This window comes from Hippopotamus amphibius, chromosome 1, assembly GCF_030028045.1.
Source record: "Hippopotamus amphibius kiboko isolate mHipAmp2 chromosome 1, mHipAmp2.hap2, whole genome shotgun sequence".
Classification (NCBI taxonomy): domain Eukaryota; kingdom Metazoa; phylum Chordata; class Mammalia; order Artiodactyla; family Hippopotamidae; genus Hippopotamus; species Hippopotamus amphibius.
The window spans coordinates 165,840,158-165,854,233 of record NC_080186.1 but is presented as its reverse complement, the minus strand read 5'-3'; the positions used below and the strand labels follow the sequence as shown (position 1 = coordinate 165,854,233).

General features: G+C 44.5%; 1 protein-coding gene across 2 annotated transcripts in view; it reads left to right on the top strand.

Moving 5' to 3' along the window:
• The window catches only part of CATSPER3 (cation channel sperm associated 3), a 37,490-nt gene that overhangs the window by 18,427 nt on the left and 4,987 nt on the right, over nucleotides 1-14,076 (top strand). Inside the window, exon 3 of one of the 2 annotated variants that reach the window (XM_057734610.1) lies at nucleotides 7,575-7,814. In XM_057734610.1, the coding sequence (XP_057590593.1) occupies nucleotides 7,575-7,814 (240 nt within the window). The remainder of the gene's footprint in view (nucleotides 1-7,574; nucleotides 7,815-14,076) is intronic. The other variant, XM_057734602.1, reaches the window with a different exon arrangement.

The window sequence follows — 14,076 nt, the reverse complement described above, 5'->3', positions numbered from 1 at the left end:
GGGGGGAATGAATTGGGAGATTGGGATTGCCATATATACATTACTAATAAGAAAAAAAAAACACCAGACTGTACATTCTAAATATATGCAGTTTATTGTATGTTAACTGTATCTCAATAAAAGTTCTTAAAAAAAATATGGTACATATATACAATGAAATACTACTCAGTCATAAAGAGGAATGAATTGAGTTATTTATAGTAAGGTGCATGGACCTAGAGTCTGTCATACACAGTGAAGTAAGTCAGAAAGAGAAGAACAAATACCATATGCTAATGTATATATATGGAATCTAGAAAAATGGTATGGAGGAACCTAGTGACGGGGCAGGAATAAAGACACAGAAGTAGAGAATGGACTTGAGGACACAGCAGGGGAAGGGGAGGCTGGGATGTAGTGAGAGAGTAGCATTGACATATGCACACTACCAAATGTAAAATTGATAGCTAGTGGGAAGCTGCTGCATAGCACAGGGAGATCAACTCCGTGCTTTGTGATGGCTTAGAGGGGTGGGATAGGGAGGGCGGGAGTTAGGCTCAAGAGGGAGGGGATACGGGGATATATGTATAAATATAGCTGATTCATTTTGTTGTACAGCAGAAACTAACACAACATTGTAAAACAATTATACTCCAATAAAGATGTATAAAAAAATTCTTTAGGGAAAAAAAAAAGCTTCTAGTGATTAGATAAATGAGCATATCTGCCCCTCCCACAGACAGTTCATTTTGTGAAGCCAGTACTGTGTTGGCCGTATGTATCTGCGGTTTCCAAATCCATGGATTCAACCAACCAGGTATCGAAAATATTCTAAGAAAAAAAAAAAAAAAAAAAAACCAGGGACTTCCCTGGTGGTCCAGTGGCTAAGACTCCAGGCTCCTAATGCAGGGTGCCTGGGTTCGATCCCTAGTCAGGGAACTAGATCTTACATGTATGCTGCAACTAAGAGTTCACATGCCACAACTAAAGATCCTGCATGCTGCAACGAAGATACTGCATGCGGCAACGAAGATCCTGCCTGCTGCAATTAAGACCCAGCACAGCCAAATAAATGTTAATTAGTTACAATTTTTTAAAAAAATTACAGAAAATTTCAAAAAGCAAAATTTGAATTTGCCACTTGCCTGGCAACTGTTTACATAGAATTTACATTGTGTTTACCACTATTTACATAGTATTTATGTTATATTAGTATTAGATTACTATAAGTAATCTAGATCGCTTCTCGGCCCTTTGGCTAAGATCAAGTATACTATAAGTAATCTAGAGATGTTTTAAAGTGCATGGGGATGATGTGCATAGGTTATATGCAGATACTATGCCTTTTTACATAAGGGACTTGAGCATCCTTGGATTTTGATATCTGTGTGTGAGTGTGTGTGGGGGGAGTGGTCCTAGAACCAATCCCCTGGGTATACCAAGGGACAACTGTATATCTATCATGCCAAAACAAAACTAGACAATGACAATATGAAAAAGGCAAATTACACTCAGTGTCATGAGCTTGGACATAAAAATTCCAAACAGAATATTAGGAACCTGAATTTTAAAAAATATATGAAGAAGCTAATATAGCATTGCCAAGTTGGGTTTTTCCAAGAATGTTTTAGGAAAATCTATAACTTTTATTAACTAGCTTAAAATATTAAAAGAGAAAAAACCCAATAAAATCACTTTAAGAGATGCAAAAAAAGTTTATCATGGATATCTTTCACGGTAAAAATTTAGCAAACTAGGAATAGAAAGGATTTGTTTTTAAGTGATTAGTGTACCTATGAAAAACCTATATCAAAATTCACGCTCAGTGGTGAAACTGTAAGAGTATTCCTTTTAAAGGTGTAGTCCAGTTATTATTGACAGGATTTGTATTAGCGTCTTAGCCAATGTATAATACAAGGAAAAGGAATAAAAAAAATTAAGGATTTGAAAGAAAGTTTAAAAAGACTGTCAGGGACTTCCCTGGTGGCACAGTGGTTACGAATCCCCCTGCCAATACAGAGGACACAGGTTCGATCCCTGGTCCGGGAAGATCCCACATGCCACTAAGCCCGTGCACCACAACTACTGAGCCTGTACTCTAGAGCCCGTGAGCACAACTCTTGAGCCCGTGTGCCAAAACTACTGAAGCCTGCACACCTAGAGCCCGAGCTCTGCAACAAGAGAAGCCACTGCAATGAGAAGCCCGCACATTGCAACAAAGAGTAGCCCCTACTCACCGCACCTAGAGAAAGCCTGCACACAGCAACAAAGACCCAACGCAGCCAAAAAATAAACATTTATAAAAAGACTGTCATTATTCACAGGTGTTATGATTTCTGTATAGAAATCCCCAAAGAAACTGGAAGAATTATTAATTTAAAAAGTTAATACAATTAATAAAGTTAATAAATAATAAAGTCCAGCAAATTTGGTGGATATATGATTAATAAATAAAATATATTTAATATGTCAGCAACAAAAAAGATGCACTTCTAGTAAAATATAAAAAGTACTTAGAGGTAAATCTAATAAAACTATTGTGTGATTTTTAAGGAGAAAAAATGTATAAAGGTCATTAAAGAAGACAAATGGGAGGATATATCAGATCATTCGTAGAAAGGCTCAGTTTCTTCAAGATGCAGTCTCCCCCAATTAAGCTATTATATCAATGCAATTCCAATAAAAAGTCTGGCAGGATTTTTTATGGGTTGCCAAAAGCTGATGCTAAAATTTAGTTAAAAGATAAAGGAAAACCAAGATGGTTTTGAAAGTGAAAAGGGGAGGAGGCTTGACTTACCAGGTGATAAGACTTTCTATAAGGCTGTGGTAATTAAAGCAGGGTGACAATGCCTGGATAGACAAATAAACCAATGGAACAGGATAGAGTGGTCAGAAACAGACCTGGCTTGTATGAAAACCTGGACCCTATCAGATGGCACTGCAAATGAGTGATGGAAGATAGATGCTTCATTAAACAGTACATATGGACAAAAACAAAACAAAACAAAACAGAATTGGGTCTCTACCTTCCAGCCTACACAGCTAGAATAAAGACCTAACTTGAAAAATGAAACTTTAAAATGTTTAGAAGAAAATAGGGAAGATTTTTATGATCTCAGGAGGGAAAGGTATCTTAAGATACAAAATACATAAGCCATGAAGAAAAAGTTTGGTTAATTTGATTCCATTAAAACTTTAAACTTCTATTCATCAAAAGATCATTAAAGAGGTGAAAAGATAAGTCAGTGTAGAAGAAGCTATTTGAAACACATATAATAGGCAAAGGATTAGGATTCAAAGTATGTGATATATTGTCTTCCAAATCAATAAGAAAAAGACAGGACTTCTCTGGTGGCACAGTGGTTAAGAATCCACCTGCCTATGTGGGGGACACGGGTTCAATCCCTGGTCCGGGAAGATCCTACATGCCGTGGAGCAACTACGCCCATGTGCCACAACTATTGGGGCCACATGCCACAACTACTGAAGCTCACAAGCCTAGAGCCCATGCTCTGCAACAAGAGAAGCCACCACAATGAGAAGCCCGTGCACTGCAAAGAAGAGTAGCCCCCCGCTCTCCACAACTAGAGAAAGCCCGAATGCAGCAACAAAGACCCAACACAGCCAATAAATAAATAAATAAATAAATAAATAAATAAATAAATAAAATAAAAAACTTTATTAAAAAATAAGAAAAAGGCAAAACAGCCTAGCAGAAAATTTGGCAACAGATTGGGAACAGGCAATTTAAATTTAAACATATAAAAAGGTGCCCAGTTTCATTAATAGAGAAATAACAAAATGAAAAATAAGATGCCATTTCATAGTCATCAGGTTGTCAAAAATTAAGTCCAACAGTAGGAAGTGTTGGTAAGAATATTAAAAAAAAAACAGCATTGTTCAGATGTAAGTCAGAAAGAGAAAAATATCGTATGATATCGCTTATATGTGGAATCTGGAAAATGGAACAGATGAACTTATTTGCAAAGCAGAAATAGAGACACAGATGTAGAAAACAAACTTATGGATACCAAGGGAGGAAGGGGAGGTGGGATGAACTGGAAAATTGGGATTGACATATATACACTACTATGTATTAGTATAGATAACTAATGAGAGAACCTACTGTATAGCATAGCACAGGGAACTTACTCAGTGCTCTGTGGTGACCTAAATGGGAAGGAAATCTAAAAAAGAGGGGATGTATGTACATGTATAACTGATTCACTTTGCTGTACAGCAGAAACTAACACAACATTGTAAAACAACTATACTCCAATAAAAATTAAAAAAAAGGAATTGTTGTTATTAAAGTAAATTGGTACAATAGCTTCAGAAAACAATTTGGCAGGACTTCCCAGGTGGTGCAGTGGTTAAGAATCTGCCTACCAATGCAGGGGACAAGGGTTCAAGCCCTGGACTGGGAAGATCCCACATGCCTCGGAGCAACTAAGCCCGTGTGCCACAACTGCTGAAGCTCGTGTGCCTAGAACCCATGCTCTGCAACCAGAGAAGCTACCGCAATAAGCCAGCACCCTGCAATGAAGAGTAGCCCCCACTCGCGGCAACTAGTGAAAGCCACACAGCAACAAAGACCCAACAAAGTCAAAAGTAAAATAAAATAAATAAAAAAAAAGAAAGAAAACAATTTGGCAATATCCACTGGAGCTGAAAATGCTCATATTCTACCATCAGCTATTTCTGCTTCTAGGTATGTAAGAGAGAAAAACTACACATGTGTACAATAAAACATGGGGCTGCAAGTTGGTTGGGAGTGTTGTAGGGGCAGGGAGTTATTTCGATGGAGGTGTTATTTGCAGGTCTCAGAGAGAAGTGAAGGGAGTTCACCTACACCCAGCAATCTGCAGGGTGATTGGGGTTGCTGTGTCTTTGCTGCCACGAGGGGAAGGTAACATGGACATCATAGCTGTGTAGGCACCCAGTGGTTAGTCCCAGTACCCCTGTGATGACTTTGGAGTGGTTTCCTCTCTCAACAAAGACAACAGTTGAGGTGATCAGGTACAGGATGATCACAATAAGGGTTTGGAAGAAACCACTGCAAGGCCAGTTGGTCATCAATCTCTTGGTGTGCAGGTAGCACACATAGGTGATAAAGAAGATAGCAGCAAAGACCATTTCAATCTCTGATCAAGGCAGATCAGAGTCACTAGGAAGAATCCAATCTTAGCAATCAGGAGACGTCCCTTTTGGATGTTCCAGAAGCTGGTGCCAGTGGCCCAGCCGTTGGGAGCCCGAGAGGTGCTCAGAATCCTCTGTGGCGTGGGCCAGAGTGCCTAGGGGCATGGAGGACCGGCTCATGGGTCTGAGGACCCTGCACACCCAACCGTCTTTCCGGCGTTCTGGTGGGGAAGAGGGCCCAGGGGCAAAGGACCTCAAATCCGCTTTTTAAATGGCCCTGCAATCTGGCTCAAATTTTGTACTTATACTCTTTGCAGTAGTAAAAAATTACAAAGAAGCTAAATATCACTCAATGGGTAGCTGGATAAAGAAATTGTATTTTCATAAGTAGAATTGCTAAATAGTGGTGAAGCACTAAACTAGGTTTACATCTATCAACATGGATGAATCTTATAATTTTAATTGAAAAAAGATTGCCCAAAGAATACTTTAGTGTGTATGCAGTGTATGTAGTGTATAAAAAAAAATGCAAAACCATGTACTTTTAGGGATACATATGTGGTAAAAGTATAAAATACAAGAGCAAGACACTCTCCAGATTTAAAATAGGATTACTTTTGTGGGAAGGGAAGGGGATTTGATCAATGTGAGGCTCTGCCTGTAATGGGAGTATTTTATTTCTTAAACTGGGTGGTTGTGTATGGTTGCTCGTTATACTATTCTCTATACCTTTTGGTGTATCTTAAATGTTTCATTGTAGTTAACAAACAGAAAAGTGTATGTAAATGGTTGCCATGTGGAGACCACAAATATAAGTATACAGCACAAATAACACCACCAGCTGCCCTAATGTTGTCCAAATGGATAGTTGTGGCTTGAGTTACAATTTCCAGTGACAGCATCTGACATATTTAAAAGGTGGTGTATCTCAAAAACTTTTCTATTTCCCTCTAGAAATAGAAATAGAAGCTCTCTCCAGCCCCCCTTCAACCCACCCCAAACTCATCTCAGTTAAAGGCATCAGCATTTACCCAGTTGCTCTGTATGAAGCGCTAGAGTCTTCCTTGCCTTCTGTCTACACTGGACATCCCTGAGTCCATCAGCAAGTCCTGTCATCACTGCCTACAAAATGCGTCTGGAATCTGTCCTCTTCGGCTCCACATTGTCCCCCAATCCAATGCAGTCTAACCATGTCTCTTGCCTGGATGACGCTAGAAATAATGCTTCTACTATCGATCACCTCCTCCCTAACTTGCCTCCTCCCAGTCGCTATTCCTGCCGGTACCCCCACAGTCTCTTTCCATGGAGATCTCTTAAAAACGTAAATCAGCTCACATTACTCCCTTGCTCAAAATCCTCCAAGGCTGAGGTTAAAGTTCACAGCCCTCACCAGGCCTATGAGGCCCTCCCTACGTGGCCCACCTCTCCAACTGCATCTCCTCCTCTGCCCGCCCCTTTCTGTTCTGCCACGCTGGCGTTGCTGTTCCTTTCTCAACTTAGGGCCCTGGTAATCGCCACTGAGGAATATTCTCCCAGTTTTTATTATGGCTCCATTCCTGGCTTTAGCAAGGCCGCCACTCAGCACCTTTTCTAAAGTAGCTGCCATGACTCCCCAACCTGACCAGTCCCTCTCTCCCCTTCGGCTGTTTCACTTTCCTTCCCATCTGACGTTATATATGTATTTGTCTAAACATTTATTTCTGTCTCCCCTACTAGACGGTCAGCTTCCTGGGGGCTGAACATTTTCCATCTCATTCATTGTTGCATTCCTTGTGCCTGAAACGGTTCTTGCTTGGCATGTGGTAGATGCTTAATCGAAGCTTCCTCAATGAATGAACGCATTGATGATGAGGGAAAACTTAGATGACTCAAAAAAGTACCTTTTGGTAAAATCAAAGCCACTGGAGTTGTGGATGCGTGAGAAGAATTTGAATAAGATTGTCTCCTAAAATATAAGAGTAGAAAAAAAGCAGTCAGAAGCAGATTAGTTAACTGATTTTAAGTACGTGTGACAGTAGAGGATATATACGTAGATATGTGAGTAGTTCATCTCTGTTCCTAAAAGTCTGGATATTCAGGTTGGCCAGAAGCCTCTTGGGATCTTCTCCTTGGAAACCTTACATCTGGGTTGCCTGGCATGCACCTCCCCCTGGGCCTCGATGGTCATTCTGTCTGTCTGTCTGTCGGTCAGTCCGTCCGTCAGTCAGTCATTCTCAAGCTCTCTGGGTCAAACCCAGCCTCGGCTCGGGGCCACAGGACAGGACAGACACAGACGGAGAAGGGAGTGGGGCCCGCGGTGTCCACTGTGTGCCAGGACTCTGTCTGGGCTTCTCTGTCTTGTGGCTGACTTAGGAGCACCCTGCCGCCTGCCAACACACACACACCTAATGGGGTGGCCCAGGCAGGGGGGAGGTCTGCCGCGTGGTCTGACCCTTGCACCCTTGCCACCCCCGCAGGTCTCAGAGCTCATCTTTGTGTCCATCTACAGCTCCGAGTTCTGCATGAAGCTCTACGTGGACCCTGTCAACTACTGGAAGGATGGCTACAACCTGCTAGATGTGACCATCCTCATCCTCATCTCCGTCCCCTACAGTCTCCGTAAGATCAAGGGCAGGCACTACCCCTGCCTCAACATTGCCGACGGCCTGCAGTCCCTGCGCATTCTCAAGCTGATCACCTATAGCCGCGGCATCCGGGTGCGGGACCTGCGGGGCCGTGGTTCTGGGAGTGCAGGCAATAGTGCCCTTCTGCCCACCAGCCCCTGACGAAATGATAACTTTACTTCTCTCATGCAGTGATTGAGTTCTCTTGTGTGGCAGGTGGATGTTTATCTGTACTGTCTCATTTCACCTTAAAACAATGCTAGGAAAGGTATTAGCTTCATTTTACAGATGAAGAAATTGAGACCCAGGGTCACTTGGCAGTTAGATGCTGGAGCTGAGCTTTGAAAGGTGTGTCTGACTTGGGGCCATCTGATCTTTTCCTCTCTCCCGTGCTGCCAACTGACTGATTTTCTTATGGTCCAGACCCTTTGGGCCACATGCCCAGGAGTCTCTAGCTTTTTGGTGGCCCCAGCCACTCACTGCTTTCCCCAGACAACTAAAAATCGGATGCTTCTCTTGATGGGAATGGTCTCATGTCTTGTTCAGGCAGCTTTGGAAGTGCTGCTGCTGCTGACAGGTCATGGGGTGGCCAGTCTTCATTTGGCTCAGAGGTTTCAGAACAAACCTCAGAGGTGCCCCGAGCATGCCCTCAGGCATTCATCCTGGACGTGGTATGTTTGCCCTGGCTCTGCTCAGTACCTGTGCTTCTCCAGGAAGGGGTTGGTTTGAACCTATTTGCGCAGTTAGGGTGTGTCCGCCTGTTCTGCTGAGAGGCTGTCACTAGCCCAGCATGGTGTCTGTCTATCTAGGGCTTAGGCCCAACACTCAGGGAGCCCAAGTGAGCCCCAGGCCTGAGTGGAGAATAGGCACATGTTGAGGAGCTGCCCCTGCAGCAGACCCACCGATGCAGGTCTTGCTGTCACGCGGGCACGTTCCCATAGGTGTCCATCCTCCTGCTCCTCTTCATGGCGAGGCTCCTGGAAGAGGGTCTGTTCTCCCAGTCCCCTTGTCCTTCTCTGTCGTTTGTGTCCGGGCTTCCTCCCTCCTCTCCACAGTAACTAGTCTCTCTGAGGTTGTCAGCAACCTCCTGTCACTGCGTTCTCTTGGTTTTCCTCCAGCCTGTTGGACATAACTTCTCAGGGGCGTGTTTTCTTTGCCTGGCCCATGGGTGTGGTTTTCTCAGGACTCTATCCTGAGTTCTCTTCTCTTATCACTCTTCATATTCTCTCTCTCTTTTTTTAAGCTCTTTATTGGAATATAATTTCTTTACACTTTTGTACCATCTTTTGAGGTACACGAAAGTGAATCAGCTGTATTTATACACATATCCCCATATCCCCTCCCTCCTGCGACTTCCTCCCACTCTCCCTGTCCTGGCCCTCTAAGGCATCACCCATCATCGAGTTGATCTTCCTTTATTATACAGCAACTTCCCACTAGCTATCTATTTTACAGTTGGTAGTGTATATATGTCTATGCTACTCTCTCACGTCATCCCAGCTTCCCCTTCGCCCTCCGCCCCCCGCCCCCCCAACCCCATGTCCTCCAGTCCATTCTCTGTATCTGCATCCTTATTCTTGCCCTGTCACTGGGTTCATCAGTAACTTTGTTTTTAGATTCCATATATATATGTTAGCATATGGTATTTGTTTTTCTCTTTCTGGCTTACTTCGCTCTGTATGACAGTCTCTAAGTCCATCCACCTCATTACATATAGCTCCATTTCATTCCTTTTTATGGGTGAGTAATATTCCATTGTATATATATGCCACATCTTCTTTATCCATTTATCTGTTGATGGGCATTTAAGTTGCTTCCACATCCTGGCTGTTGTAAATAGTGCTGCAATGAACATTATGGTACATGTTTCTTTTTGGATTATGGTTTTCTCTGGGTAGTGGGATTACTGGGTCATATGGTAGTTCTGTTTTTAGTTTTTTAAGGAACCTCCAAACTGTTTTCCATGGTGGCTGCACCAGCTTACATTCCCACCAACAGTGCAGGAGAGCTCCCTTTTCTCCACACCCTCTCCAACATTTATTTTTTCTAGATTTTTTGATGATGGACATTCTGACCAATGTGAGGTGATACCTCTTGGTGGTTTTGACTTGCATTTCTCTAATGATTAGTGATGTTGAGCATCTTTTCATGTGTTTGTTAGCCATCTGCATGTCTTCTTTGGAAAAATGCCTATTTAGGTCTTCCGCCCATTTGTGGATTGGGTTATTTGCTTTTTTGGTCTTAAGCTGCGTGAGCTGCTTGTATATTTTGGAGATTAATTCTTTGTCCATTGCTTCTTTGGCAAGTATTTTCTCCCATTCTGAGGGTTGTCTTCTTGTCTTGTTTATGGTTTCTTTTGCTGTGCAAAACCTTTTGTTTCATTAGGTCCCATTTGTTTCTTCTTGATTTTATTTCCATGATTCTAGGAGGTGGGTAAAAAAGGATCTTGCTTTGATGTATGTCATGGAGTGTTCTGCTTATGTTTTTCTCTAGGAGTTTTGTAGTGTCTGGCCTTCCATTTAGGTCTTGAATCCATTTTGAGTTTATTTTTGTGTATGGTGTTAGGAAGTGTTCTAATTTCATTCTTTGACGTGTAGCTGTCCAATTTTCCCAGCACCACTTATTGAAGAGGCTGTCTTTTTTCCATTGTATATTCTTGCCTCCTTTGTCAAAGATAAGGTGCCCATATGTGCTTGGGTTTACCTCTGAGTTCTCTATTCTGTTCCATTGATCTTCCTTTCTGTTTTTGTGCCATTACCATACTGTCTTGATCACTGTGGCCTTGTAGTATAGTTTGAAGTCAGGAAGCCTAATTCCACCAACTCCATCTTTCCTTCTCAAGATTGCTTTGGCTGTTCGGGGTCTTCTGCATTTCCATACAAATCGTAAGATTTCTTGTTCTAGTTCTGTGAAAAATGCCATTGGTAATTTGATAGGGATTGCATTGTATCTGTAAATTGCTTTGGGTAGTACAGTCATTTTCACTATGTTGATTCTTCCAATCCAAGAACATGGTATGTCTCTCCATCTGTTTGTATTGTCTTTGATTTCTTTCATCAGTGTCTTACAGTTTTCTGCATACAGGTCTTTTGCCTCCTTAGGCAGGTTTGTTCCTAGGTATTTTATTCTTTCTGTTGCAATGGTAAATGGGAGAGTTTCCTTAATATCTCTTTCTGCTCTTTCATTGTTAGTGTATAGGAATGCAAGAGATTTCTGTGCATTAATTTTATATCCTGCTACTTTACTAAATTCATCGATTAGTGCTAGCAGTTTTCTGGTAGAGTCTTTAGGATTTTCTATGTATAATATCATGTCATCTGCAAAGAGCGACAATTTTACTTCTTTTCCAATTTGTATTCCTTTTATTTCATTTTCTTCTCTGATTGCTGTGGCTAAAACTTCCAAAACTATGTTGAATAATAATGGTGAGAGTGGGCACCCTTGTCTTGTTCCTGTTCTTAGAGGGAATTCTTTCCATTTTGCACCATTTAGAACAATGTTGGCTTTTGGTTTCTCATATATGGCTTTTATTATGTTGAGGTAATTTCCTTCTATGCCCATTTTCTGGAGAGTTTTTATCATAAATGTTGAATTTTCCATATTCTCTTTGAGTGACCTTTTGGACTTTGCAGGGGTCTTCACCTGCCCACACCTCTTTCTTTGAACTTCAGACCTAACTGCTTCCTGGCTATCTCATATGCTCCTCAAACTCAATGTGTCTAAACTGGAAGTCATCACTCTCCTCCCACCACCCCCGTCAAATCCCAAGACTTGGCTTCTCCTCCTGTATTTTGTCTTTTGGTGACTGATGCCTCCCATCAAGTCAATTGCCAAGTCATAAATGTGAATGTTGGCTTTGACCCCTCTCTCCCAAAGTCCTGTAGCATGCGTGTCCACATCTTTTCACGCTGACAGCCATCATTTTTCCCATCACCATCCACCTTTCTATGGGTTCCTGCAATGGCTTCCCACACTACTGAGAGCCCTGGAGCAGAAACACCTCAGCAGCTGGAGGTATCTCTAAAGTGCACCTCAAATCATGGCATCCTTCCTTTCACACCTGAGAGTGGCTCCCCTTTTTCATGAGGCTAGAGACAGACCCTATAATGTGTCCTAGAAGTGGTGAGGAGAGTGTCTGAGGTGCTCTGGGCTTTGGAGTCTGTGTCAGAGAGGGATGAGAGTAAGGCAGGTGGACAGGAAAGAAGATGGGAGCTCTCTGGGAGGTAAGTGTCAGGTGGCGGGCACTTTGCAGTGAGGGAGTGATCAGACAGGGTGAGGTGTAACCAGTTTTTCGGGTGTTGGGCACCAAGGGAGCAGGGGCCTAAAGCGATGCAAGGGTTGTTGGAGATGAGGAAGTCAAGGGACAAAGAGGCCTGGGGGGTGGTGGGTGTCCACAGAGATGCTGAAGGCCCCCAGGGTGACAGCAGGGTGGGGTGGAGCCTGGAAGCAGAGATTCCAAGACACAATGGGGCTCAGGAAGGTGGAAGGTCAGCCCTGCGCAGAGTCAGGGACTTTGCCCATGGAGGCCGGGGCTCCGAGGATAAAGTAGAGGGTGGCCTCCTAAATCAGGTGAGTGGGAGATGGGCAGTCTCCCTCTGACGGCTGCTGGGGAGCGATGTCCTCAGGCAAGAGAGGATTTTCAGGGGAGGCCAGGATAGAGATCACCGTGGAATGAAGGTGCCAGAGACCTGCGGGAGCGTGATGGCAGTGGGCTGAGGGAAAGGAAGTGGCAGGGCTGTGCAGGGAGGAGGAAGCAGAAAGGACTGGTGGTACGAGGGGCTTCCATGGGGGGAGGGGCAGTGACTGTCCCTTGTGAGGCTGAGGGCACTCGCTGCCTGCTGAGTGCATTGTGTGGCGGCAGTGGGGTCAGAGGGGAAGGCCTGAGGTGCCCGGGTCTTGAGGCCTGTCAGGGACCGCCCAGGCATCCAGTGAAGGGCACACAGCCCTCCAAACTGGCCAAGGCCTATCTCAGAGCTCAGCCTGGCTTGCTTGGTGACTGACGGCCCCTGCTCGGCCTTTGGTCCGTGTGGTCATAGACACCCACGGGCACGTGGATGCCGTGTGTGCATGTACTTACGGGCCATGTTTGACCGTAAGGCCTTTCTGTCATTAAGCAAAACCTTGTATCCAAAAGTTGTTCCCTGGGAACCATCAGACCCCCTGGTTGTGGCTCTTCTGTGGCTTTGGGGACATCATTGGACCCCAGCAGTGACTCTGGTTTACATGCCCTCTGTACACCAGCCTGGACAGCTGGCCAGGGAAACGGGAGGTGCCAAAGGTGGGGCCTTGCACCTCTGTGCTAATCTAGAGTTATTGAAGTCTAGATGAGGCTCTCACAGAGCTGCAGCTTGGTGCCCAGGGCTGGCACCTGGCACATTCCTAACTCCTGTTCCCTGATTAATTAAAACGACACTCTGCCTTCCACCTGATGGCAATAAACCTGCATCATGAGGAAATAGTTCCTTCTTGTTTTACACACAGAGACGTTCTGTTAGCTGGGCAGCCATGGGCCACACTGTCCTTGTTCATCCGCACTGTAGCCTGAAGAACCACCTTCAGACACTGGGCTACAACGGGGCATCAGCCCCGCTTCCCTCCCAGCCCCCGCCTCCTCGGGCTGCTCCACTTGCCACACATCAGAGTGGCAGGTCCCAGGTACCTGCCCTGCCTGGAGGTCCTCTCCATGCCCAGAATTCCCCAAGGCCAGGAGGGCAGCTGTAGCTGGAGTCAGAGCCCAGGAGAGCTGAACTGGGATGAGGAGTTGCTTCCCCAAAGAATTTGGGAATTCAGAACCAAACATCTACTGGGAACTAGGCTGCAGCCCTACGAAGCCCCTTCCTCAGGGAAGGCACTACGAGCCTATGGGGATCTGGGCAGCCGTCCATGGGGCTAGATTTCTAGACCTTCCAGGCTGCAGACTAATGGGGTCTGTCTGGACGGTGCTTGAACAACGTGGCCAAGACCAGCTGCCGGGAGTCAGTCCCACATTGGCTTCTGGAGAGTGTAACCTTTACTGCGTGGCTGTTCTCAAGGCTGCTTAACTTTGACCTCAGATGGCACTGGGCCTGCACACTTGCCTGGAAGTGGGAGAGCCTGCTGGGGCCTCTCCCCCATCCTTCCACGGTGCCTTAGGTTCCTCCACACGGCCCTGCCCCTCCCCACCCTGCAGACCTCACCTGCAGACTGTGTCCCATGGCAGCATTTTTCATGAGTTCTCACCTATTCAGTCTTAGCAGTCTTGAGAAAGAAGTTCTGTCTCTCTCGCAGGTTTGGAGGCAATTTTTTACATCTCATTTCTTTTGGAATTAATCTCCAAACACTGATTTTCCTCCCCCAAGGAGAGGAGGGGGCGTTG